This window comes from Branchiostoma lanceolatum, chromosome 9 (assembly GCF_035083965.1).
Source record: "Branchiostoma lanceolatum isolate klBraLanc5 chromosome 9, klBraLanc5.hap2, whole genome shotgun sequence".
Classification (NCBI taxonomy): Eukaryota; Metazoa; Chordata; class Leptocardii; order Amphioxiformes; family Branchiostomatidae; genus Branchiostoma; species Branchiostoma lanceolatum.
In genome coordinates, this window is record NC_089730.1 from 20,839,128 (window position 1) to 20,867,100 (window position 27,973).

At 46.2% G+C, this 27,973-nt stretch overlaps 2 protein-coding genes across 2 annotated transcripts; one reads left to right on the forward strand and one right to left on the reverse strand.

Moving 5' to 3' along the window:
• Positions 1-8,903: 8,903 nt before the first annotated feature.
• On the reverse strand, positions 8,904-23,108 carry LOC136442698 (uncharacterized). Its single transcript, XM_066439642.1, has 21 exons — positions 22,030-23,108; positions 20,738-20,939; positions 20,368-20,448; positions 19,878-19,966; positions 19,523-19,598; positions 18,588-18,819; positions 18,231-18,386; positions 17,353-17,823; positions 17,138-17,199; positions 16,022-16,169; positions 15,520-15,717; positions 15,264-15,319; positions 14,872-15,037; positions 14,095-14,259; positions 13,828-13,892; positions 13,465-13,628; positions 12,895-13,054; positions 12,346-12,571; positions 11,957-12,145; positions 10,316-10,492; positions 8,904-9,522 (listed from the first exon to the last, which is right to left on the reverse strand). The coding sequence occupies exons 2-21, from the start codon at positions 20,933-20,935 to the stop codon at positions 9,122-9,124; spliced, it is 3,480 nt and encodes a 1,159-aa protein (XP_066295739.1). The 5' UTR covers positions 20,936-20,939; positions 22,030-23,108; the 3' UTR covers positions 8,904-9,121.
• Positions 23,109-23,637: 529 nt separating this feature from the next.
• LOC136442327 (prenylated Rab acceptor protein 1-like) lies at positions 23,638-27,965 on the forward strand. The gene is made up of 5 exons (XM_066439127.1): positions 23,638-23,789; positions 24,767-24,877; positions 25,692-25,861; positions 26,276-26,388; positions 26,842-27,965. Exons 2-5 carry the CDS (start codon positions 24,784-24,786, stop codon positions 27,029-27,031), a joined length of 567 nt encoding a protein of 188 aa, XP_066295224.1. The 5' UTR covers positions 23,638-23,789; positions 24,767-24,783; the 3' UTR covers positions 27,032-27,965.
• Positions 27,966-27,973: the final 8 nt, after the last annotated feature.

Genomic DNA, 27,973 nt, shown 5'->3' on the forward strand with positions numbered 1-27,973 from the left:
TTCAAACAAGTTATGTGTATCTTTAACATCCTGTATCTTTGTTTTAAACATACCCAACATTAATAACAGCTAACAACTTCTCTTTCTTTAACATCCTGTATCTTTGTTTTAAACATAACCAACGTTAATAACAGCTAACGACTTCTTTTTCTTTGGCATGACTACTATGCGTGGACAACATAATTCCGTGACAAACAGTTCTAACTGTATTCTAGCAGGTATAGAATTTGACATGGAATGTTCTGGTATCTAACACAGGTTGCTTCGTGAACTCAAGTCTCAGTGTTGTAAGTCCTAGCATCTGGTCGACGAGAATATAGACATAGTCCAGGTTAAGCGGCGGCACTTTAGTCCATAACACAGTCAGCGAACCTTGATGGTCTGGTCACTCGGCGGCCATGCCGTGTGGTGTGCTGATTAGTGTCTCCTACAGAAGTCGCCTGTTGAGGAGCTTGGTCCTCAAAACTGTCGCACGCCAGTTGTGACGTCGGCGCGTCGCCGGTGGGCACCGGCTGACGATCCCGATGCTGCGCCACGGTTGGCAGTGTGTAGCAAGGCTTCAGTCTGTTATAATGCACTATTTTCCTGCGGTTGCTTCGAGCGTCCTTGATCCTGTATGTAACCCCCGGTTCTCCATCGGAGTGTAGTCGTTCCATGACTACAAATGGACCTTTCCAACGGGGTTTGAGTTTTCGGCGTAGCGCCGTAGGATCGTTGACCCACACCTTGTCGCCTGTCTTGTATGGCCTGTGGGACGTAGTGGAGTCGTATGCAGCTTTCTGGCGACTGCTTGCTCGTTGCATGTTTTGTCTTGCGTGCGCGAAGGCTGTGCGAAGACTGCTTGTCAGAGTTTTGACGTACGACCTTGCCGTGGTTGTGGGCGGCGCTCCCGGTGGGGTCGTGCCAAATATCACATCAGCGGGAAGATTTGCCTCCCTTCCATGGGCGAGGAGGAAGGGCGTGTAGCCGGTGGAGGCGTGCACAGATGTGTTATATGCCAGTAGAACATGAGAGAGATGGTCGTCCCAGTCGTCGCCCATAGGCGATACATACTTCGAGAGCATTGCTTTCAACGTTCGATTGAAGCGCTCCACTAGTCCATCCCCTTGGGGATGGTAGGGCGTTGTGCGGCTTTTGGCGATACCCAGTGTAGCGTACAGTTCTTTCATTAAATCTGCCTCGAACTGACGACCTTGGTCGGAGTGCAGAGAGGACGGGACACCATGTTCTCTGATGTAGTGGGTAAAGAGGACTTGAGCCACTGTAGGGGCATCTTGGCGCGGAATAGCATAGGCGTTAGCATATTTAGTGAAGAAGTCCTGTAACACTAGGCAGTACCGATTTCCCTTTTTTGATTTCGGAAGTTCGGTCAAGTCCATGGCCACCTTCTTGAACGGGCCATCGGCCCGAATGGGTTTCAGAGGTGCTCGAGCTGAGGGTGTCGGTGCTGTCCTTGTGGCACAATGTTGGCAGGCGCGACACCACCTCTTGACATCTTGGTTCATGCCCGGCCAGTAGAAGCGGATATATACCCTTCTCAGTGTTTTTGTGATTCCCAAGTGTCCCGAGCAAGAGCCATTGTGTAGTTCCTGCAGAATGGCGGGCCTTAGGCTTGCAGGTGCCACCCGTTGATAGATCACGTGGCAATTTGCGTTGGGTTTCCACCGTCGGTACAGGACACCGCGTTTGACCACGAGCGAATGGTACTGGTCCCACAAGGCTTTCAGAGATCGGCCTCGTCGACTGATGGTGTGCCATGGGGGCCTGCCCTGGCGTTGTCTCTTCCATTGTATGATTTCTGAAATATCCTGATCCGCCTCTTGTGCCTGTTGTACCTTATGAGGTAACGAGTGTCCGTCGGGGGAATCCGTCGGCGGGGGCGGCAGTTGACCATCAGGCGGATCGTCAAGTGGCACTGTTGGCTGTTCGGCCGAAGGATCGTGGGGTAGGGTCGGTGGTTGGTCGACAGCGGCCACTGACGCTGGCAGGCGCGATAGAGCATCGGCACGGGGTAACAAGTGTTCATCTGGGGGATCCGTTGGCAGGGGCGGCAGTTGACCATCAGGAGGGTTGTCAAGTGGCACTGTTGGCTGTTCAGCCGAAGGATCTTGGGGTAGGGTCGGTGGTTGGTCGACAGTAGCCACTGACGCGGGCAGGCGCGAGAGAGCATCGGCGTTGCTGTTGGCTTTTCCCGCACGGTAGGTAAGGTCGAACTCGTATGTAGACAGTTCCACAGCCCATCTAGAACGCCGTCCTGTTGGATCGTGCGTAGTGAGCTTGTTGGACCACCCGAGTAAGGGCTTGTGGTCAGTCATGACAGTAAAGCGCCGTCCCGCGAGGTAGGTGCGGAAGTGACGGATGCTCCACACGACGGCCCACATCTCTCGGTCGAACGTAGCCCATCGTCTCCCTTGTGCAGTGAGCGTACAACTGGCGTATGCGACCACTTGTTCGCCACGGTCGGTGGTCTGGGATAGCACTGCTCCAACTGCGGAATCCGACGCATCAGTGTGTAGCGTAAATGGTCGGCTGAAATCTGGGTATGCCAAGATCGGTGGAGACGTCAACGCTTCCCGTAGGGTCTCGAAGGCTGCCTGACAATCTGAAGACCAGGAAAAGGATGAGCCCTTTCTTGTCAGGACGTGCAGAGGCTCGGCAATCTTGGCGAAGTGGCGTACGAATTTCCGATAGTAGGACGCCAGCCCTAAGAAGGATCTTACGTGAGCGATTGAGGTAGGGGTAGGCCAATTGCGGACTTTGTCCGTGTTGGTTGGATCGGGTTGGACGCCATGTCGGGAAACCACGTGGCCAAGGAAGTGGACTTTTGGCTGCGCAAACTTGCACTTCTCGGCGTTGAGTTTCAAGTTGGCTGAGCGGAATCGGGAAAGAACTTCCTCCAGGACCGTGAGATGATCCTCGAAGGTGCGTGAGAAGAGGATAATGTCATCAAGGTAGGCTAGACATGACCTCCAGTCTAATCCCGCCAGGAGGAGTTCCATTAACCGCTGAAATGTCGATGGCGCGTTCGTGAGGCCGAACGCCATGACTGTGAATTGGTACAGGCCACGGCCGGTGGTGAAGGCCGTCTTCTCACGATCGTCCGGATGGACGGGGACCTGCCAGTAACCGGCCGTCATGTCCAATGTTGTGAAGTATGCTGAGCCCGACAGGGCATCGATGGTGTCGTCCGTCCGGGGAAGGGGATGAGCATCCTTGACTGTTGCGTGGTTCAATTTTCGGTAGTCGACACAGAATCGATGGGTGCCATTTTTCTTTCGGACCAGGACTACGGGTGCGGCCCATGGGCTTTGACTGGGCTCGACCACACCCGCATCCAGCATCTCTGCGACTTGGCGTTGTACCTCGGCCTGGCGGTGGATGGGCATTCTGTGTGGTCGTTGTTTAATTGGCCGGTCATCATGGGTAAGTATGCGGTGTTGAGTGAGGGACGTGCGACCTCTGTCCCCTGGATGACGACTGAAAACGTCAGAATAACGCTGGAGGAGGTCAGAGAGTTGGCACGCCTCATCCGGGGAAAGGTGGGTGGTGTCGACACTGGGAGGAGTGGTGCTGGCCAAAGGATCTTGTTCGGCGATGTCATCATCGTCTAATGGCAGGAAGGATCCCAGTGGCATGGCTGCTTTCAGCGTGACAGGTTCATCTGATGTGTTGGTCACCTCACAAACCGTTTCAGAGTTGTTGACTGTGGCGACAGTTCTGGCAATGGCGAACCCTTTGTCGGTGTAGGGGCGTGGTTCCAATAAACCAGCGTAGTCATTAGGGATGGGGCGTGTCGCCATTCCGGGTGTAAGGCGGACCGGTATCGCCATGACGGAATGCGGGGGCACTAAGGTGGTGCGACATACAGCGGCATGGCAAACTGTGGGAAGCAGCTGAGATGACGTTAGGAGTGGTAGGTGTTGTCCTCCGATAGTCAGTGTACCCCTGCCAGCATCAAGGATGGCCTGTTGGGAAACGCAGAAGTCCCAACCGAGGAGGGCAGGTTGATCTGCATCACGGACGACATGGACGGGATGAGTTGCTTCACGGTCGCCCAGGTGGATGTGTAGGTCAATAACTCCAATAGTGTCCAACACTTGACCGGTAACTGACCGCGCCGGAGTAAATTGCTTCATCAGGGGACGACACCGCAGATGGGGGATGGAGTTATACAGTTGTTCGCTAATGAGGGAAATGGCTGATCCTGTGTCAATAAGTGTGTTCGTGGCTGACCCCTCCAAGATGGCGGAAATGTGGGATGTGGGCGGGAATCGGTGGGAGGGGTGCTGTGAGGGGGCCTGCGGTTGGTCTACTGACGCCCGGCCCGCGGCATCAGAGGAAGGCCGTTTCCCTGGTCAGCAAAACGGACTGATCTGGAAGGTGAGCGGGAGTGGTTGCGGTCTGAAGACGGCTGGCGGTATGGAGAGCGAGACCGCGAGTCAGTGGAGTGACGGTACGGGGAGTTGGGGCGGTCTGAAGACGACTGGTGGTATGGAGAGCGAGACCGCGAGTCAGTGGAGTGACGGTACGGGGAGTTGGGGCGGTCTGAAGACGACTGGTGGTATGGAGAGCGAGACCGCGAGCCAGTGGAGTGACGGTACGGGGAGTTGGGGCGGACATTGTCCGATGGGTGAGATGGGGAACGGGCACGAGTGTCTGTAGTTCCGCGGTATGGTGAACGTGAATGGCTGTTGGCGAAGGAACCGTTACGGTACGGTGAGCGGGAACGATCGGCAGGCGGTTGGTGGAAAGGTGAGGTTGAACCGGAGCGGGCTTCGTCGTAGGGCCTGGGTCCTGGGGACAGCTGCTGGCTTCGGAACAGGTTGGTGAGGATAGAGACCTGCTCGGTCAGGGTGGCCACGGCTGTGTGCAAATCGTCTCGCTGGACGGCATTCACCGGTTGCTCTCGAGTTTCCCGCGGGGCAGAGGCGGCCACTGCTTGCTCGTAGAGGGTGGCAATCTCTGCAGCCTCTTCGATGGTGGCAGGGTTTCGCTCCATCACTCGGAGGCGCGTGGCAGCATCAATGCCTTGTGTAAAGTATTGGAGGGCAACCCCCTTGATGGCAGGCTCGTTGTAGCGTTTTGACGCGTTTTGATGCGTTGTAGCGTATGCACGCCGGACCAGTTCTTCTAGTTCTGCTGCGAATACGATGAATGACTCACCAGGTTGGCGTTTCCGTTGCGCTAGGGATTGTTGGAAACTGAAGGTAAACCTGTCTTGAGAAAAGGCATGTGACAGCATCCCGAGGAGGTTGGTGTAATCACGGCGGACGTCCTGTTGGAGGCTCTGGAAGTATGTTAATGCAGGTCCATCCAGGAAGGTGGGGAGGATACGTGCTCGTACGTCAGGGGTGTACTGATGGGCGTCTGCGTAAACCTCAAATTTACCAAGCCAGACATGGAAGTCTTCCTCCCCCTTGCCAAGGAAGTGCGCTGGTAGGTGCGTTTTGAGGTGTAGTGGGGTAGCTGGAACCGGCCCGGAACCTGTCTGTGGTGCGGGTGGTGGCGGTTGTTTCCATGTAGCACCTGACGACATACCGGGTGGTGGTAGTTGGTATGTAGCACCTGCGGACGTACCGGGTGGTGGTGGTTGTTTGAATGTGGCACCTGGAGCTGTACCGGGTGGTGATAGTTGGTATGTAGCACCTGCGGACGTACCGGGTGGTGGTGGTGGTTGTTTCCATGTAGCACCTGACGACATACCGGGTGGTGGTAGTTGGTATGTAGCACCTGCGGACGTACCAGGTGGTGGTGGTTGTTTGAATGTGGCACCTGGAGCTGTACCGGGTGGTGATAGTTGGTATGTAGCACCTACCGAAGTACCGGGTCGTGGTGGTTGGTATGTAGCACCTGCCGAAGTACCGGGTGGTGGTGGTTGGTAGGTAGCACCTGCCGAAGTACCGGGTGGTGGTGGTTGGTATGTAGCACCTGCCGAAGTACCGGGTGGTGGTGGTTGGTATGTAGCACCTGCCGAAGTACCGGGTGGTGGTGGTTGGTAGGTAGCACCTGCCGAAGTACCGGGTGGTGGTGGTTGTTGGAATGTGGCACTTGGAGATGTACTAGGTGGTGGTAGTAGGTATGTAGCATCTGAAGACATATCAGGTGGTGGTGGTGGTTGTTGGAATGTGGCACCTAATTCTAATGATGTACTAGGTTGTGTTGGTTGCTGGACTGTAGCACCTGAAGGCGTAGGAGCGGTTAAAGCTGGTCCGGGGAACCGCTGTGTGAGACCCGCCTGAGTAGGCGAAGTCACTAGAGGTGCACGTGAGTTTGTCGATGTCATCGGGTTATAATGAGGAAACGAAACTTCAGAGTCAATGACAAATTCCCCCGGATTGTTAGTCGATGTCATACGACGAGATAACCCAAGCTACGGGCGAACGGGAATGTGGCAGTAGCCTACCTTCTGTTGGGACGCGTACAGGTTTCAGAACAGAACACACGTGGTCCGGGGGGGAGGGGGGCATCGGCCAGACGGAGCTGCGGGAAGCGATTTTTCCGGCAGGGACGAGTAAGACTAGTGGTGCATCGACGGAGAAGGTTCGAACACCGCTGCCATCAGTGTAAGACTCCAATCATGGTAGTCAAAGACGATAGGAGACGAATGTGACGGGAAGAAGGTCTATAATCAGGAACACAACATAGAACAAAGAATCTCTCTCTCTTGGGTCGTACCACTCTCCGCCCGGGGGGTGGCGGCTTCAACTATTCGAACTTTACAATATCTTTGGATAGAACGTGAAGATTGACCACACTTCCGCGTTCGGCCGCAAGCCCTTCTGCTACGACCCGGAAGTAAATTACGCCTGATAATGCTGAAACGGTAGCACGGAAACCCCCATGCAGTGCGAAATCTACGACAGAATTTAACACAAGAAGGCTCATTTGGGGCCAACTTTGAGTGTGCAAGTCTCGTTCGAAAATCATATTTGGATCTCCAAGTGTATCGCAGGAGCTTGGACAGCTTCTTGACATTACGGGGACACATTTATATGCATGATTTGGCCTTTCGTGCGAGATCTATTGAGTTTTTACGCGACCATGTCTTGTGCCTCAAATCGGCGCGTAACAAATCGCGCAACACTGCTTCCGCCGGTGAAAGGTCAAAGTTTACATACCTGATTACCTTAGTGTCAACTCATGGTAGCAAAACACAGTTTTCGGCCTAGAGTAGAGTAGAGTAGAGTAGAGTAGAGTAGAGTAGAGTAGAGTAGAGTAGAGTAGAGTAGAGTAGAGTAGAGTAGAGTAGAGTAGAATTTTCGGTCAGGTAGGACTGTTCCAGTTTAGACCGGTCTTCATTGTTGAATTCCAATTCACTCAACTGTGAAAAGGAGATTTGGGGGCCTATGGAGATTTCTATAGTTAGGGCCACAAGGTGACTAGCTTCTGACTGGTAAAAATTATAGTTAAAACGAATGTTTTTGAGTTTAGGGTACAACCTACAAATAATTTTTTTTTAAATCCAAAAAATTCTGTCGGCGTATCGCGTTTTGACGCCCTCTTTGAAATGCCCCTCAGCGGAGGTCAAATAACTGCCAAAACACAGTTACGTCATGAAGCGGATTTATTCACGCTTTGGAAAACCTTCACAATCCAAGTCATACAGACTCAAAGTCGACGCAATACTATACCACGCAGCATACTTTTCACTTGGCTGCCTCTCACATGAGACTTTCTAAGAGGCATTCACGAATCTAGCCGTACTTCTTTAAGAGGGCCTGCATGCCCCTTTTACGTAGAGCGTAATCGGCCGTTTTATTTTCACGTAGAGCATTCCCGACCACTCCATAATTTAGCGTAGAGCGTAGGGGGGCTTTCTGAATTTAGCGTAGAGCGTAGGGAGGCTTTCTGAATTTAGCGTATTACGTAGCCGGCCCTCCGAATTTATCGTAGAGCGTTGTCGGGACCCCCCCCCCCCCCCCCCCTGCAGGCCCTCCTTTAAGTACTCGCGTCATGGACTCCCGGGGGTCGCGGATAGAAACGCTAACCGACCACAAAACGGTATATTTTAACCCCATTGACATTGTTTTGGGAGTGTCTGTCTGTCTGCCTGTTTGTGTTTCCGGATTTTTATAGTCAGCATAACCCAAGAACCTCTGGATGGATTATGATGATATTTGGTATTTTGTATAAATGTTGGGAACACAAAGGTCAAGTTCAATTTTGTGCCCTCCTGTATATGACATTGGTACTATAGCAGAACTACCTTCTTTTTTGTATCTTTTGACCTAGACGTGCCAAGGTCTTATTATTTTGGTGGCAGATAATTATTTCAAGTGGCAATTAGTAAAGTATTGAGCTGTCAACATTGTGACCTGTATAAGTCAGTTAATGGTGTACATGACCAAGCATAGATTATGCAAATGTATAATTTATTTGCACTATCAACACATTTCATGAAGATATGAGGGCTCCAAACTCTTGTTTCCAAATAAGTCTTAGTTGGTATGTTCTATTTCCCCCAATCTACGCTGTCACATATATTCACTCTTAACGTAGTGACGTCACTCATCCTCTTGCACGTGAGAATAATATAAGGCTGAGTTCCGGATAGGATGGGAATTCATTACATTTCTGCAATAACATGGCAAGTATACATGTACATGCGATCCTTCTTCTGTACAGCCATATGCCACGCAGATATAGCAAAACTATTGCTTTTTGGTTAGATATTACTTCACTCACATGTAACAACTCTTTACACACGAACACAAATCAAACACAAGGCAAAGTAGATCATTAAAAAGATTATAACTTCATATATCAAATAAGAGACTGACTGTTGTAATGCCTTTATCTAAAGAAACTGATAATATATATTACATTTTTTGATTGCCGATACTTCAATTTGCTGGTGACCATAGAATATTAGCAATAAAGGCCATACACCTATATAGTAAGTAAAATGCGTAAAACGGAATTTCAGCACAAATTGACTAATCTGCGAAAGCGTCATGGACAATCAGATTCAGAACCGGCTAACGTGTGTTTTTAGGTCTAATGTTCGGTATGTGTCGTGGACATGAAGTTACAATCTTCATAAAAGCGGACGGTGCTTCAATATATGGTACAGGTATGAAAGAATGAAAAGGTTTAACGCCATCGTTTGGAGACCAACCTGTCAAGATGGCGCGACTTGACAAAGAAACTTCCTGGAGGAATCAGAACACGACATATCGTTCCACTTGTCATTCTTCCAAAACTCCGCACAGTCCTCGTTGCCCCCAGCACTGTTGGGTTCTCCGGGATACCACGGCCTGAAACTTCCGAGGGAAACACCGTCGTCCCACACCCATCTCCCTTCTTGTTGAACGTCGGTCAGTCCGAACCAGAAGAAAGCGCTATTATCAGCTTTATTCTTCAGGTCGATGAGGAACTCGTTGGTTGTCGCATCTCGGGGCATGGCGAGAGTTCCGCCGTCAGAAGAACAGCTCGCAGCTGCCTCATCGTAGTTTCTCAGCTGTTTGAAGGCCTTGTAGCACAGTCGACTATGCTGGTGGTAACGATATCCGTCTGGGCAACCTATTTCGGGGAAAGAATGGTTCAAATAATCAGATTGTCTTCCCTTCATTAACATATCTATTCAGAGTTTTGGTATAAAACCTAGTTCTACCCAACCTTTCTTTATATTAGTCACTGACGAAAGATAGCGGATGCTGTCTGAAACGTCTGTTTTTATCCAGCTAGCTGCTTGAATGAATATTTTTGGCGTATCTTACTACCTGGATGTCTATCCTTCATCAACGTAATCAGATGTGTGTGTTTCTCGGGTGTCATGTATGACATAGACAGAATACAACACGGTGTATTCCGCATCACCCTCGGTCCCTCGTCCCTCGTCGGGTGATCCTACCCTCGGTCGGGCTGGTACCTCGGGTAATAAGGAACACCCCGTGTTGTGCTCTATATTTTTACACGACACTAGAATATAACATTTACTGTACAAATATGTTTTCCACGTGTGTATATTACATCAATTCCTTATGACGTCGTCCATCGGTTTGAATACAATTGTATGAAATTGAGCTGAAATGTGCCAATGGTGCACTTTGGTATTTGTGAGATAGAATTAGCATTAATCACATTTTGTAGCAAGTGCCTAACTTGTAATTTCCAGTCTTAACCTGTACTAAATGATAAACATAAGGATCATTTGATAAACACATGTCCCCAATCTACCCACACGCCAAATCTCAGGTCATTTACAGAAACGTCTTACTTCAAACGGCAACGGAAGCTACAAAAGTGTAAATTTGATAAGAACGAGCTTTAAAGCGAGATGTAGGTCATAATTACATGTTATATAATTACATACATCTGACAGCGCTCCCCGACCACGTTCGGTCAGCTTTGCAGGTCCGACTGCTGCCGCCAGGCGGCCCGTAACCGCTGTTACAGCTGAAGGCGCAGGTCTCGAGATACCGGAAGGAGTAACCGCTGTCACATGACATTCTCCCATTGGTGGGTCTGTACAGGGACGGACACTGCACGCCTGCAGTAGAAATAATGCAACAAAATGTTGTACATTACATAAACCCGTCCAAAAAGTTGACTTTTCAGCATCATTACATCACATCAGATTATCAACGACAATAAACTTTATTGCACATTCATGCCTTCCTACCTATCTACCTAGTCCCTTTACCCGGGTCGTTAGGGGGACATGGTAGCAACTAAGATGGCATGAACATCTGTCTCCAGGCTCGCCTAACATTGGCTAAATACATAAGGTAACATAACTGAAGTAAAAGAAAATGTATATTGAACTAGACTGGCCGTCATTTGCTTTAAGAGCAAATTCAGGATGTTTCGCCCATACTCCTCATGCAAGAAGTGGGCTGTCCCAAAATAAGTCCGCAGCTGTCACGGTAAGGGAAATACAAGTTTATGCATAAATCATGCAAATGATGTCCTCATTAGCATAATTCATGGCCAGGTGTGTTCGCCTTTCCTAAAGGTACCTAAATCTCAAAGATGACATCCGCAGCTTTTACGGTAAGGGACATACAGCTTCATGCATCGATTATGCAAATTGGGTCCTCATTAGCATAATTTATGGCCTGGTGTGTTTGCCTTTCCTACAGGTACCTACATCTCAAATATGACATCCGCAGCATTTACGGTAAGGGACATACAACTTTATGCATACATTATGCGAATTAGGTCCTCATTAGCATAAGTAATTGTCAGGTGTAGTCACCTTTCCTATAGGTACCTACATCTCAAATATAACATCCGTACCATGTAACATAAGGTACATATAACTTTCTGTAATACCATTAGTAGAGGTACCCCCTGACATCTGCTTGGTTTTAAGTCCCAGACATGGGGAGGGCTTATGTTACAGTATGACCTACTTCTTGCTGGCCCCGACAGAAAATAACCAAATATTGCATCAAAAAATTGCAAAATAAATCATTTTGAAGTAGTGTATGCCAAAAAAAATTATGGGGTCCTTTGGGTAAATATCCAATGCACAACTAAACCAAATTTCAGGTCCTCAGGTTTCAACACCACGGCACTGGAGGCCATCATGTGCGACTTTTGTCTGAAAATGACCAAAAAACCTCCATAAAATCATTTTAAAAACTTATATCAAAAAAATTTTAAAAGGGTCTAGGGGTATACACATACTCTACCTGCATACCAAATTTCAGCTAATTTGGTCAACGGACGACCGAGAAGAAGCGATTTGAAGGTTTGACAGGAGAAGAAGAAGAAGAAGGAGAAGAAGAAGAAGAAGAAGAAGAAGAAGAAGAAGAAGAAGAAGAAGAAGAAGAAGAAGAAGAAGAAGAAACCTTACAAAAACAATATGTTTCGTTGGCGAAACATAATATATGCATATAACTGTAATATAGAAGAGTTTATAGCAGTTTTATGCTTATGTATTTTGACACCAGCGATCATAATGTTTTAATCAGTTCGTCATCTAAACTCAAGACGATCTTGCACTAACCGATGCATTCAGCTTCATTCCCCGACCAGGTTGCATCAGTCTGACAATGTCTTTCCCGGCTGCTTGTTCGAGTGAGTTCGTAGCCTGGGTCGCAGGCGAAGTTGCAGGCCTCGGGATAGCGGAAGTTGGAGCCGCTATCACACGTCATACTGCCGTGCAGGGGACTAGACAGGTCCGGGCATTTTACAGCTAGAATACAAACCAGTTTTAACAAGACTATGTTGCATTAAAATATGGCATGCAACAAAAGCTGATGGTTAAAGGCAACTTCCTGAAATTCTCATCCATATGTATTTTTCACATATTTGAATTTGTTGGCTGTGTCAATCGTAAACTAACGTAAACTAACCAATGCCGAACACTACTGAAAATAAAATGTTCAGATTTACCAAAACACGGTGTGGTTCCTGGACTATCTGTGTCGAAAGGAATAGTCCAGTTTCCTTCAGGTCCACAGGAGTACTCGGCATAGATCAGCCTGTCGTAACCAGGGTTACAGTGGAGCACACAGACGACTTCGTACTCCGCTGCTATGCTGTTAGGTGATTGGCAGCCCGTTACCGCAGAGGATGTTGGGATAGAACACGAGAAAAAACCGTTCTCCGGCTCAGCCATCTGTGAAGGTGCGGCAAGGAGTGACGTTGGTGGAGTGACGGCTCATGAAACATAACGCTAATTGAGTGCATAGATCCAAGATAGCTGCCTGTCATTAAAAACTCGCGGTACTCTGATTTACATTCAAATCTAGCAATATGGAAGATCATTCGGCATTCCGGATATCTGCATATGCAAGGAGGTTATATAGTCTATATAACCTCCTTGGCATATGTAAGCCGTCCGACATTCTCGTATAAACATTATTCTCTAGAAAACTCTTTCCATGCGACTTTTATTTTAGCAGGGGAAGGGCTAGAGGCTTTTAACAGAATCCTACTGACCGGGAAAGGCGGGCAGGCGGTCCGTTCGCAGCGCCTCCCGTCCCCGACCGTCCCGACCCGGCAGCGGCAGCTGAAGGCCTGGTGACCCGTCAGGATGCAGATCCCGTGCTCAGGGTGGCAGTCGTGCAGGCCGAGCCGGCAGTAGTCAGACTGGACACATCTGCAAATGTATTGAGAATTAATGTTTACATATTGCTCAATGCATTGACAACTGGTTCGTTGTAAATTCAACTAATAGCTATGTGATTGGGTGCTGACTGGGCATTTATCTATTCTGAATGGGACGAGATCTATAGATAGCCTTACATTGATTCGTCAGCCGTAAAAAGAGAATGTGAATAATGTAACAGTACCGTTTTTTTTCTGACTACCCAAGTGGATTGGGCCTGACGAAATGTTACTGCAATGCCGTGTAAAAGTTTTATTATATTGATTACCGTAACAGAATAACCTTCATACGAGTATAAGGCAATGCGCTTTACTTTCAATGAAAAACTATCAATAGAAAACCTCTTTGCCTTGAATTGTCATTCCAATATAACCGTAAAAGAGATAGGAAACCATCTTTACCTTGGCTTTTCGTTCCATTGTCCACTCGCGTTGCAACTGAAGTTGTGCAGACTATGGAGAAGATGGCCGCTCTCGTCGGCAACTTTGAACCCCGGCTCACACGCCAGGCGACAGGAGTCCAGAAACTTTGTCCCGTTGCACGCGAGGTCACCCTTGGGCGGGTTCTGTGCGTTAACGAATGATATGTCTGTCGGGGGTCTGAGCGACGTTATTTAAAATTCAAATAGTTTATCAGTTTTTCAGGCTATTTAATATTTCATTGAAGGTAAAAACCACACCCTAGATTATAACAGTGAAAAGTATAGTTTTCTTTCTTATCTATCACCCAGCTGTATTGAGCTAAACAAATCTTAGGACACGTACCGAAAGGTTGCCGCAGTCCTTCTTCTGACAGAACAGATCTGGTCCCCCGACAACTGGCTGGAGCGCTACAATTAACAAAGGAATATCATTACGTTAATAAATCGTTAGTAAAATTGAAAAAGCTAGAAGACACTGATCCTGCACAATAACTCAGTCAGATCTACTACGATCCTATATATGTAGGCTGTGGTTGTAACTGGGCGTTGGTTTCCTGACTTAAACCACTTTGGTCAGTAAAGCTCACTAAAACGTAAAAGTAGGTCCTACCTTCCACTTGTAAGCTCCAGTTTCCGGTGATAATACAGGTAACGTTCTGGTGCCTTGTTCCTTCGTACCCGTCCGCACAGGTGACTCCGCAGGTGTTCCCGTAGGTGTGTCCGCTGGCGCACTGGATGACGGTGTTGGGGAACTCAGGAGGGAATCCGCAACTCACTAGTTAAGTGATAAAATGCCTTGTGAATATCTTCAAAAACGTATCCCAAATGTAGTGCCTCTTAACCATGGTGTTGAACCGCCTCATTCTCTTTCAGACTAAGAAAAAAGCCGCGAAAGTAAAGGATGAGGGGGCGATGCTAGCTGGAAGTTACAATGAGGAACAAGCCGCCAGGGGGCCAAAATTTACAGAACTTACTTCCTGTGGCATGAACTATCTACCACATAAAAATCATGAGCATAGCACTTTCAGAAAATATGCCCCTAAATTTTGAAGCTCCGTTGTAGTACCTTAGGTATCTGCTAGAAGGCTCATTATCGACCTTGACCTTCCTTTTTGTAAACCCTACCCATCCATTAAATATCCTAAAAGATCCATCAACAGCTTCTCGACTTATGCTGGCGACATACAAATACACATCCACACAAAGCCCGCTGCAGCACCGACGGAAAATGCCAAGAGAACCATTTTCGAACTTGACCTCCGTTTCTACAACATCTACACACCTGCAAAAAATCATGAAGATCCATCAACGTTTCCGTCACAACCGAGGATAATCACGCATTCACCACCACAGTAAAGCATCTCCCCAGTAAGATATGTCATATCACCTGGTACACACTCCGGTTCCCCACTCCAGGTGGCCTGGGATGTGTCTCCGTGAACCCGGCAGGTGACGTTGTCTTGGTTCAGCCGTTCGTAACCGTCCTGACAGGTGAGATGGCACGTCTCACCGTACGTCGTACCCGTACAGGTGACGTCACCGTGTGCGGACATCTATGCATGGAGAAGGTGAATCAAATATTTTTCAACTGTTAAACTTTTCAGTGATGTATGTGAATAGGCTGAGCTAGAAAAGCAACTCCTTAGAACACATTAGATCAAGGCTTGGTTGACACATTCGTAACTTCTGCCCTCAACACACAATGTCATACGAAATTAGCACAAGTATAATTGAGCTATTCACCAGATACCAGATGATAAGAATACATAAAACACTCACCGAAATGTTTCCACAGTCAGCGATGACGCAAGCCAGGGTTTGTGGGATAACTGTGTCTGCCGAAAGAAAATGTCGACACCGTACATTGCATGAAGGACAACGGATATGTTAAGTCAAAATCAACGTTTAACAATGTTAACGCATAACCTTAAGGTATAATCATATACATATGCATCATGGGATACTATTGCTATCTTTTGATATGGATCAATATCAAGAAAAAAGGGATTCGTGTGAATTACAGTATTTCTCAAACCTGCTGATAAAGAGCTTTCCATCTCTGTCGTGTTCCCTCCTGGAAAGGTGGTCCAGTTTCCGGTCCAGCTGCAGCCCAGGGTGTCGTCCGTTTCCGGTACGTACCCCGCGTCGCAGATGACGTCACAGAGGTTCGAGAACACGTGACCCTGGCACAGGTACGAGCCGTGCGGGGGGTCCTCAGGTGGGCTACAAATTACTGCGCAGTGGATAATGCATACAAACGACGAGACCAATTTTTGAAGTTGAAAAGCAGAATTGGATGGAATTATCTATGTCGATGTACGTTTGTTTATTTGAGTGAAGTGGAAGTTTATAGTATTCTGTATCTTTGTCACACATTTTAAAACTCGGACAAAGGACGTAATCGTTTTGAAATATACGTGTCATTTGTCAATTTCTGACAGAGCTGACAGGTAAAAAAATGTCTATCGGTAGACTTGGTTACGGGCCCAATGATAGATCAATAATGATAATCATATGAAACCAGAATAACGCCCTACCTGGGTCGCAGACTGCTGGTTTGTCCCATTGTCCTGTAGCCGTGCACGTCAGTATAAGGTGCCGGGGCAGGTAGCCTCGGTCACAGACCAGTCTGGCCTCAGACTTGTACGTCGTTGTGCTGCTGTAAACTTGTCCATGACCGAGAATCTTTGAATGAAAGGAAGACTTTCTTCGTGTAACAGACTGAGAGTTGTTTTAGTTTCCACTTATCTTTTATATGGTTGGTTTATTTGCAACATGTGCACACACACGCCACTGCAACCTGGCTGATTCGGGGTATCTGACAAAGAGCATTTTCTAAAACATTACAATTCGTTCAACAACTCTACACTAAAATGTAAGGTACTATTTTTGATATCTGAAGTTGTGACATCGCGAAGTTGTCCTTTTGGTTTTAGTTCTCTGTCGTGTAAGCTTCCCCGTTTCGGAGGCAGCCAACTAAAGAAGGTATTTAGATATAGACAGTGCAAAGCTCACACAAAGATTACGGCGTACGTCTCAGGTACAGGGGAGTAACTAGCTAGCATACACTCTCTCTGTCCAATTTAACGTCTTTTGTTCCCCAACATATGGGGGTTGGACGTGCTTGCACATGAATGGGGGAGCGCCAGAACTCCTCATCGAGTGCGAGTCTTTTTTTTTTTGTAGCAAGAGTTTTTACGGCTGGATGCCCTTCCTAACGCCAACCCAAACCCTACTGCTGGTCTTAGAACATGGGGAATGTGTGTTAAGTGCCTTTCCCAAGGGCACAACGTCTGGGTGCTTGTCCGGACATGTCTGGGTACTCCACTGGGGATTGAACCTGTGTCTTATTGGTTCATAGTCGGATGCTCTGCCACTGTGCCATACAGACGCCACACAACATACACAACATATACATATCAGGGTAGAGATAGCGATCTGTCAGAATCACCAATTCATCTTGTGGAGGGCACCATCGGAGTCTCTGGATAAGTTAGGGTGGTCTCTCCTATAGATGTCTCTTTCGGTCGACAGAGACTCTGATCGCGAAGATGCATATGTAGAAATGGAAACTATAGATCTAGTCAAGTTTGCGCATCTAGCTTAGATATGTTGCCTTGTCTTGTTAATTTCGACTAGAACAAGAGACATACCTTAAAGTCGCTTCCACAGTCCACGATTCTGCAAACCGGATGTCTGGTCGCCCCAAACGTCTCTGTAAACGGAAAGGCAAACGCTGTCAAATTCGTTTAATTTAGTTTGTATCATCTTTAATACAGATTCAAGGAAATTTTAGTATTGTATTAGTTTCTATCGTCATTTTAGTATGGTATTCAGATACTACTTTCTATCGTCTAATTCTCCCTACCTAGGTTAGACAGAACCTCCGGGAAGTCCAGGTTGGCCACGATGTCCTCAATATTCGGACCGACCCAGATCAGCATTTGCCGCATCATGTCAGGATCGACTATATTGTCAAGCGAGATCGAATCTAGATATGTCTCCACGATAGAAAGATTGGGAACTTTGTCAAGCTTCACTAAAATGTTAAAGGCCATGTCCGCGTAAATTTCGTCGCTGATGCCGAGATGCTCGAACACCCGAGGGTCGGTGTTCGGCATCGTGTCGGCAGCCCGACCGACGCCGACGAGTGTCGACACGACTTCGGGCTCGATCGGCGCCCATCGGCCGCGGTTGCAGAACAGCAGGCCTGCGTCATCGGTCTTGTAGGTCACGTGGCACCTGGCGCTGCACATGCGCACGTGTATGTTGTAGTAGGCGATGCTGGTGCACTTAAAGTCGCCATTGTGCAATTCGGGGAGTGACTTGTTTCCGCAAACTGAAAAGGAGAAAACGCTCAAGAATTCAAATCAACAGCAATTATTTTGCTTTGCTGGTCTTAGCTTTTGATAAAGACTGATCTTGCAACCCAGGTAGCTCAGCCTCGAGCAAGTTGGTTAGAATATAAAAATGCAAACATTTGACCAATACAATGACGTGCGCATATAGGTATAGCCATAGTCTCTTATTGAGAGGCAGTCTCCACTGGTCAGCTTTATCCTGTGTTATTTAATCTCTCGCAGTCACGACCCTCGTAGAGCTTGTTGCCTCTAACTCGAGAAAATCATTCCCTTTCTTGGAGTCACTTTAAATTAAAGAAGCTCAGGATTCAATATCACTATGAAAATTAGTCTAATGTTGCTGTTTTCTGCTGTGTGAGTTAGACTCAGAGCTAGATACACTCACACTCCTCCACAGGAGGCTCCTCTGCCGGCTGCACGATTCCCGGCGGCAGTATCGCTGATGCGTCCCGCCCTCCGGCCAGCGCCAACCGGTACCACCTCTGCATCTCCGGGGAAAACTGCTGAACCCACGCAGGCACGGGCTCGGGGGGCGTGTACACTGTGGGGGCATACCAAAGGGATATCAGAAAAAAAATTAAACTGGAGAAAACCAAAGAACAGAAAACAAGGAAAAGAGCATTTGCATATAATTTGTCAAAGCATATGAAAATGATGACATAAACTAATCTTCTTGAAAAATAACTTGTTGGCCAATATGTTCAAGTGAAAAGTTCAAATGGCTGGAAAAACAGCCACTCACCTGACAGGACGTTGGTCTTGAACAGGACAGCGAAGACCACAGCTGTCAGGGCGGCCAGGCAGTAGAAGATGGCGGCGAGGATGACCAGCGCGTCCGGCCCTTTCCTGCGCGGCGGGTTCAGGGAGGAGCCGTACCCGTACAGCGGCGGGCCGTACGGCGTCCAGACGGCGTCGGATTTGATGTGCTTCCCGGTGAAGAGGGAGTCACAGCTTGACCGTCTTTTGATGGGGACCTGTTAGAAGAACACGGCAATCAGATATCATAACAGGAGTCATCCCAAATACCCTAGATTAACTGGCAGTATTACTTTTTGAGAGAAAGCTGGATGGCACCTACACTAAGTGAATACGTGCTGCGTATCTCTTGGAAAGATCATCCCCCAAACGAACTGCTATATGGGGACCTACCCCCCCCCCCCCATATCTCAAGTCATCCGTGAGAGAAGCTTATATTGCTGCGCATTCCTGGAAGAGCAAGGGAGAGATCATCAACGATGTTCTGCTATATGGGCTTTCCGGACATGCACGTGTAGGCAGACCATGCACTACCTACAGTCATCAACTGTGTCAGGATGGAAACTGTGCTCTGGAGGACCTGCCCAGAGCAATGGAGGATAGGGAGGGATGGAGGAGAAGGGCCATGAGCACCCGTAAGACCGTCACGACCAGATGATAATGATTGTTCTTTGAGTAGGTCATTGCTCTAAGGCGGAATCGCCTAAAGTCCAAGTGGAATCACGGACGCTGTCTTTCACGCAACTTGCACGCTAAGTAGTACTGTGAAATGTTGTAGACTTTCAAGCTACAAAGGGAGCGTTAAAGAGCCCGCTACTATTTTCAATAACAATAGCTAGGGTTACACGTATAGCCCCGTTGTGAGTGGATCAAACCTATCAGTTTGATAGTACACAGATGGTTGTTATGAGGTTTAAGTACCTTTTTCTTTAAGACCTTTGAATCCACAGTTACACTGTGCTCAAACGGTGGATCATCCTCTTCAACGGCAACACACCTAAGGAAAGGTAACACGTCAAAATTTTAGTGTATTTCGGCATTAATATTTCTTCTTATCCGTGCCAAGACTTCCTATGATGGTGTTTTAAGATCGTCTGTAGTTACCATGCTTTTAAGCAACGCAATAGTTGGCGATGATAAGGATAACGACACTATCGTTATCCCAATAATCTGTGAATGAGATTGATGAATCTGCATTTGTCGTAGTTGAATGTGATTATGCTAACATCACTAACACATGATTACAGTATATAGCTTATAAACATGTGTTACGCACTGATCATTGGAGTGGTCCTGAGGTTGCACATGGTCTGTGGGGATGTCTTCGATGTCACTATCTTTGATGGTGTCCTGCGTTTCACCCGTCTGTGATATTCAATATACATTTTCAAATTCTTGTTTAATAGTAATAATAATGGTTTATTGGTTCGAAATTACCCGTGCAATGGCAGCCAGTGCTGAATTGCTGCAGGATTTACAATCACATACAGTAATACACAAGATACATATTTGTTCCACACTTGCACTTTGTGGAACTGTCGCAAGGGTCTAGGCGGCTGGCATTCGGCGCCAGCAGTTGACCTTAATATGACGTTCCCCAACCGAAGTCAGGTACCCATTCACACCTAGGTGGAGTGAACACATCCTTACCTATAAATAGAGAGATAGGGAGAGAGAGAACAAAGAGAGAACGGAGACATACAATCGGAGAGAGAGAGAGAGACCACTTGACTTCTTTGGGGCGAAGTAGCAAAACTGCATCCTACCTGTACCACGAGTTCCTGCCCGTCCTCCGGTATGTTGAAGTCTCGCCACATGAAAGACCTGTCGGCACGTGTGATTCTGATCTGGGAGAGGGAAATTAACATTTACATACCATTAAGAACGCACTTTGTTACACTTCAATTCAAACGGGATAAACACATGGCGTTTGTTTTTACAATTAGATGTACACTAACATAACGTGTGAAACATGATAATGCAATAAGATATTGTCTAGGATAGGGTAGCATTAGGGCTACAATTATACAGGAAATAGAACCAATTTCTTTTAGTAACGTACCAAGACCAACGAGCGTATTGTATACTAGTAATCGACAACAAAACAAAAGTGAATTCAAAGCTTGAAGTACTTACCGGTACTTGGCCAATGTCTTCCGTCGGCATTGCAGCCACAGTGTTGTGTTTGGGCTTGTGCCCTCCGCTCCGTGTCCGCCCGATAAACTCTGCCCGAGGCAGCAAGTGGTCGTACCGGGTGGTCCAGGCTGTTTTAGTCGGGCCGAGAGCCGACCTGCCTCGAGGGAGCAGCTTGGAGCTACCCGGTGAGGACGACATTTCTCTGGCGTACGACAGATGGCATGGACAGTGTATATTCAATGAGACAAAATGAAGCAAGAAATTTACAAAAGCTCTAGATATTTCACGGTGGTAAAAAGTCTCCGAACTCTTGTTGTGGCATTGCATCAGACCTGTGCAAGTTTTATGACTGCACCGCGCCACAACATGGAAAGAAAAGAAGCAATAAAGGAGACCAAATTAAAAGCAAACAACATGCCAGCAAGTATGATAGACCCAGTATACCCTCACAGTAAACTTCCTGAAAACTTTGTCAATCCATTGTGCTGCCCATAGCCATATATAGATGTGAAACGTGGAAAAGTACATCACAAATAACACTGTCACTTGCCGTCTTCCAACGCAAATGCCTGACAACAATTCTGGGCATGTAGTGGCGTGACCACATCAGAGGTGACGAGCTCGTGTTTAGAGCCGAAATGTCACCCATAAGTGAAATTGTCGAGAAGAGAAGATTACGCATGGAGAATAAACAGCAAAAGAACAGCAAAAATACCTCCGGGCTAGAAACCCGAAGAAAAACGTCCCCGGGGAAGACCCAAGGGTACCTTGAAAAGCACAGTCTTGAATAATGGGAAGAAACTTGGTTTTAAAACAATGGAGGAAATGGAAATAGCGGCACAGAACTAAAATCATATATATTATAGCAATATTTCATCTACATTTTATAGCAGACTCCATAAATTAAACAAGCGTATGGATAATAGAGAGAAGTTTATTGCAAGTTCATGCCCGTGGGCTAATTGCAAATTCATGATAAAAACATAGGAAAAACATACGTGCGTCAGTAAACTGTGTCTGACTTTGCTGTAACAATAGGTTACTGGTACTATATACATTTGTTGGCTATATCTAAATTAGCTGGGTTTGACTTCTTTTTTGGAAGCAGTGATAATATTTGAGGGTGCATGGATGAAAACAAACAAATTAAATAATCGACGTGACCTAGAATACAACATGTGGTTTCTGGCTATTTCCAAGCACGGGAGCGACAAGTGAGAGTTAACAGCACCTCTGCGTATGTTTCATTCGGCAAAAACAACCTGTGACTGACGAGGAAAATAGTCACTCACCTGTGCTGTACACCTGTCCTCACCTGTAAAAGCCGTCTGCAGGTGTTGCCGTGACCTGATAATTAATATAAAGCACTCCAAAGTGACCAGAACAAGCAAAGTTATGTTCTCACGATTTAAAGGTTGACAGGAAACTGTGTAGCGCGTCGTTCTGATCAGGAAGTGAGAATGGCAGCTAGTTGGACGGAGTAGGTTATTCCCCGCTACCTGCACCCGTCAGTCATGGTCTAAATATAGCACATGGCATTCAGGCTTCTCGGTTCAACGTTGTTTTCAGGTGTTCTTTCCACAGTATCGGTTACCCGTTGCTCTTAGCATTAGCAGTGGCGCGATTGTCAGCGCCAGGTGTCCGTTACGAAGGAAAACAAAAGGCATAACAATGAAGGAAATGGTGACGTCTTTTGGCGTAATGGTTTGAGCGTTCGTCTTTCAAACAAGTGGACATTCGCACCGACGTTGTGCCCTCGGGAAAGGCACTTAACACAAATTTCCTCACTTCACTCAGGCGTAAATGAGTACCTATCTTTGGATAGGGACTTCCCTCGGATAGTACGTTAAACGGAGGTCCCGTATTTGAGGAGAGTCACACCTTGAGCACGTAAAAGAACCCACCACATCTTTCGAAAAAGAGTAGGGGCATGCCCCGGTGTGAGTGGATCAACAACATTCTAAATGGGGTAGGGAAGAAATGCACAAACAGTAGGGAAGAAGTTCACGAAAAAATTCCCGGGCAGCCTTCGTAACCCCTGCTTCTCCTAATGGGTCAGCGAAGTCATGGTTGTCTCGAGCATTGGTGTTTTTGACCTAGGGTGAAGAGATGCTGCTACAGTAACAATTAGTTCAGTGCTTAGATGAGTGGGCCTGGCCCCCCTACGGCCTTGCATTGAGCGAGTTCGTTAAAAAAAGGACTGACCGATTCTGCATGATCCTGCATGAATGAAATGAACTTTAACAACAATCGTACATGGTGCAATGTATGGCATTAAATCAACAGTACTACAAGGCTCTGACTACAAAATGTTATCAATAACAGTATATAAATTACAATATTGTCATCATACGGTATGGATGAAGACCTGTTGAATTCGTAATTGACTTCTGGCTTGCGTTGGCGTTTATTTTTTGGGGAGCGCTGATTCGCGATTTTCGACATATCGGGTCTGGAGTGGGGAAATCGTATTGCCGCCCGTGGAGTACTGAATGAAATGAAAAGACAAAGGACTACTTATCTGATGATACCTACACTGTATTTTGAAGATACATCTATTGTGGCAAAAATGCATATTGCCCATATTGCTTTTTATACAAAGATTGATGACAATCTGAAAACCGCAATACTGCTAATCTCTATCTTTTCATTTACGGATAAGTACACCCCCGCTCTATTAAAGTTGGAATAGTCCTTACCCGATTTCAGACGATCACACTATATTTTGAGGTAGAAATTTCGGCCGATCTAGTACTTAGGTTTATTGATCTAGAAAATATTTACATCCAGAACATTTATGTATAAAATGTAATGTTAATTTTTCATAGAACAATAGAAAAAATACCATAAATGCGTTTAGCTTTAAGTGAATACAGTAACTACCCCTCTAAAAAAATAGGTTCGTCTCGTCCAACTTAGAGGGGTCAGTCGGGGTCATTCTAGAACAAATCATTTCTTCCACGTATGCAGAGCGCGGTTTTCATCGTTTTGTTCATTTCCGTCGTCAGTTTCCGACCAAACACGAGTACTGGGAGAGCGGGGACCGATACAGGTATGTTTCTGCGTTAAATTAAGGCTTTGGAGTTTGGAATTCATAAAGAAATGGAGGAATAGTTGTCTGTTTACTGTTGGAATGGGGGGGGGGCGTTGTTGCAATAATAATAATAATAATATCAGGTGTATTTGCAGCCAGTGCCACAGGCAGGTACCCAATGTGTAGGGTAATGAGGCTGTTTAACGTGGTGCAATAGAATTATGACGACAATAAAACCGAGCGTTTTTGTTCAAGTTTGTCGCTTAGTAGATCGTGGACATGTTTTGACATGACTGTTAGAAAGACGGTAGTAACGGGTTTTAAAACGTACGGTGATGATTAAAAAATGACATAGAAGACAACTTATCCAAGACTACTAATAAATTATTTGTAGACTTGTATCCAGACGTCCAAAGGGGATAGGGGTGTAAAGTGCATGTTTCATCATCATCATCTGTCGACCCAGGGGGGGGGGGGGTGTACGGGGCAAATGCATGCACCACCGAGGACCACACCAGTCGGCACACTAGCCTGGAATCCATCCTAATTAGCTTCCGGCCGCTACCCTAGCTCCGCTGCGCTACCCAAGCTCCGCTGCCGGCAGCGGAGCTTGGGTAGCGGCCGGAAGCTAATTAGGCTGGACTCCAGGCTATCTGCACACCTGCTTGGACGTTACACATGTAGAATCTCACACATATTCGACAATAAGTAACAGTCTTTTGTTGAGTAATTTTATTATGATGTCATAAACCCATGTTCTGTTTAAGGAGAGATGTCTTCGGTATTTTCTGAGATACAGATGTAAAACAGCTTGATGAAGACAATTTTATTGCAATTTTGTAAACAAAACAATAGGAGAGTCTATTCTGTTGCATGCTGGAAGGGTTCAGATAAAAAAAAAATATGCTTTCAATAATCCTTGTTCAACAATAACTGTCTTTTGTTGAGTAATGTAATTATGAATATGGTGTCATAAGTCCTTGTTCTGGTTCCAGGGTCTTAACTGTTGCGTATGGATCCGGAGAAGGTGACAGGAGACATTGAGATCCCCGCTGACCAACAAAAACAGGGACTGGCTGGCAAGATGATGACTCTCAGCAGCCCAGGTAATTATAACCTTGGATATGTAGATTCTTCATTAAGTCCATTAGCTAACATACAATTACAAGATTTGTAAACAGACAATCTTCCTTTACATAAAACATGCAAACATCATAGCCTGACGAAACGCTCTCCCAGTGTCCAGCCGGTGTCCGTAACCGCCTTTAACTCTTGGGTGGGGGTCAGTAACCTCCGGCTGAGAGCTTGTGTAAATACAGGCTAACAAACATCAGACATACAAACTACATAAAAGTCATTAGTATTCAGTTTTTACTGATTTGGTGTCTACTTGCTCTTGCTGAATCCTTGACTAGCAGATTGAACAATATAACTTATAAGGCAAACTGTTCCATATAGATATGGACCTGAGTGTATACAAAAGTCTTTTCCATGACATTAGTTTTTGGTTTCAAAAGTCTGTATATGGTTTTGCGGTCATGACATGTCTTGTAACTGTGCTGGTGTGTTACGGGAGATAAACTTGGATTTAGAAAACTGCAAGAATCCTCTGAAACTGGGAGAAAGTGTTGATTTCTATTCGACACATGTACGCATCAAGCTTTCTAGTAACAATGTGCTGCCTGTTTGGTGGGGTTAGTTTTGTTCATGAACACATTTTCTCTGCTGAGATCATAAGTAGACAAAGTGGCTGTAGGGGAAAAATTGAAAATTGTGATCCATTTTTTGTTTTACTCATTGAAAAGATATCAAACACCAAATTGAACATATATGAACTTTCATGCTATTATAAGCTCAAACTTAATAAAAAACATCTCATTTTGTAATGATTGATTGACGAGGTTGTGATCTTCCCCCCAGCTGCCCGTGAGTGGCTAGAGAAGAGGCGGGGAAACATCCGACCGTGGGCGGAGTTCGTCGCCACCGCCAAGTTCCGTTCCCCAGCGAACCCCGCGGCGTGGGGCAAGCGCGTGATGAAGAATGTTGAGTTCTACCAGAGCAACTACCTGTTTGTGTTCCTGGGGCTCGTGGTGTGTATTTGGTTTGTTTGCTTGTTTTATTCAGATCTCCATTCGTGTACAGTTTTCACAAATTCTACGAAAACATGCTATTCTATATGTAACCGAATAAAACATATTCTTAGCCATGTGCCATGGATTCAGGTCCCGACTTATAAGTCCACACCTGAACCTGAACCTCTGAACTTGAATCCGGATCTGAACCAGAAAATGTGTTTAGGTATGTAGCACTAAGGTGCTGTATGTTTTTTGCTCCCATACTTGTTTGTTTGAACCTTTGTTTATTCATGATAAGCTCAAATCGGCACACAAGCCGCTTTTCATTGAGGTCATGAGGGAAGAGGTAAGGGTCAGATACAATATAACAGAGATACACAGTCATTTGAGTCCTAATAACTCTATCAACATAATATTTATTACATATAGGTGTACTGCATCCTGACCAACCCTCTGTTACTGATCGCCATCGCCGCCTGCCTCGGGGCCTGCTACATCATCAAGCTACGCAGCGACGAGAAGAAACTCATGCTCATGGGAAAGTGGGTGTTGTTGTTTTTTTTGTTTAAATCTAAAACAGAATTCTTTACACATTAGATAGAAGAAACAGACACAACATGTGCTCAAGCTAAGTTGGAACATTTTATGATGTTTACCTTCAAAAATATAGAATGGTCTGGTCCAATGTAAGATGGGTCAATTGGGGTCATTCGGTTATGTATGTAATTAGTTATAAAACAGTACAGTGGCAGGGTGTGTACATGTAGTTTCTTTCCCTTGGTACAATGGGTCTCACAGTGCAGTTTTATGTCCCTCCGTGAATTCTCCTTGCCTGAGTGTGGCGGGTCTCACAGTGCAGTTTCCTTTGCCCTCAGGAAGCTTAGCGTGGCACAGCCGTACGGGGTGGTGGCGGTCACATCATGGGAAGGGTCTCACTCTGTAGTTTCTTTCCCTTGATACAAAGGGTCTCACAGTGCAGTTTCCTTCCTCCCCAGGGAGCTGAGTGTGGCGCAGCAGTACGGGGTCGTGGCTGTCGCGTCCTTCCCGCTGTTCTGGCTGGCGTCGGCGGGGACGACGGTGTTCTGGGTCATCGGGGCGTCGTTCTTCCTCATCATGCTGCACGCCTCGCTGCATGTGGAGGGAGGCGAGGACGAGACGGAACCCATGCTGGAGGAGATCGTGTAGCCGTGGCAACGGTGTTGCCATAGCAATGGGACAGACATGATGACAACAGTGTAATTCTACAGAATAGAACCTTTGAATTTGCATGGCTGTCCTTAATTCCTGTATCTAAATGTAAACTGGAGATAAAAAATTGTAGCCATGGCAACGGTGTTCTTATGGTGTTCCCATGGCCATGCGACTGACATAATGATTGTACAACCATGACAACAGTTGCTGTAGTGACAGGCAGTCAGACTTCTGTTATGTATAACGACAAACAAATATGGATTCTATCATTCCGTATTATAAGGTCTATCACCAATTCTTATTCATATATTTCAGCTTTGTAGGATATTTCTATGACTATACCAGCTATATTATCTGGTTAGTCAGAAAACTATTTGGATATAAAGTATTTATGCTACTGTAGGTACAGTTGCACCTTAGATGGTAAACTTAAGGTTTGATTGGGAATTCTGGAACCATCTCTTTGTATGTACTTAGAAGTAGGGGGTGTAGGTAAGGGATAGTTGGGAAAATTGTTACCAAAAAGGATCTAGCAAGTATATTTATCATATATATAAACATGAGAATTGTTTGTCCTTCCACACTTTCTTGCCATCGGTGCCTGTCAACTTTCATCTGTGCAATAGACCAAAACATTATTGGGAAAATATGATATATGTTTAGTTTTCTACCATCAGTAACCCTTTGTGTATAGACGGCCCATGTTTGTTGCAGTTTTGTGTTAGAGTTTGGAAGAGACAAAGTTGGGGAGCTGTATTAGTGTGAGTCATCTTAGATGTGGAAATATGTGTGCTAAAGATATAATTACTGTGCACCAAATTGTTGTCATTAAATGACACATACTGGTAATAATCAGAAATGTGTAGTAGTATCTAGTTTGTGATGTACAATCATGAGGATAGAAAATAAATCATGAATGTGTGCACTATATGTGGC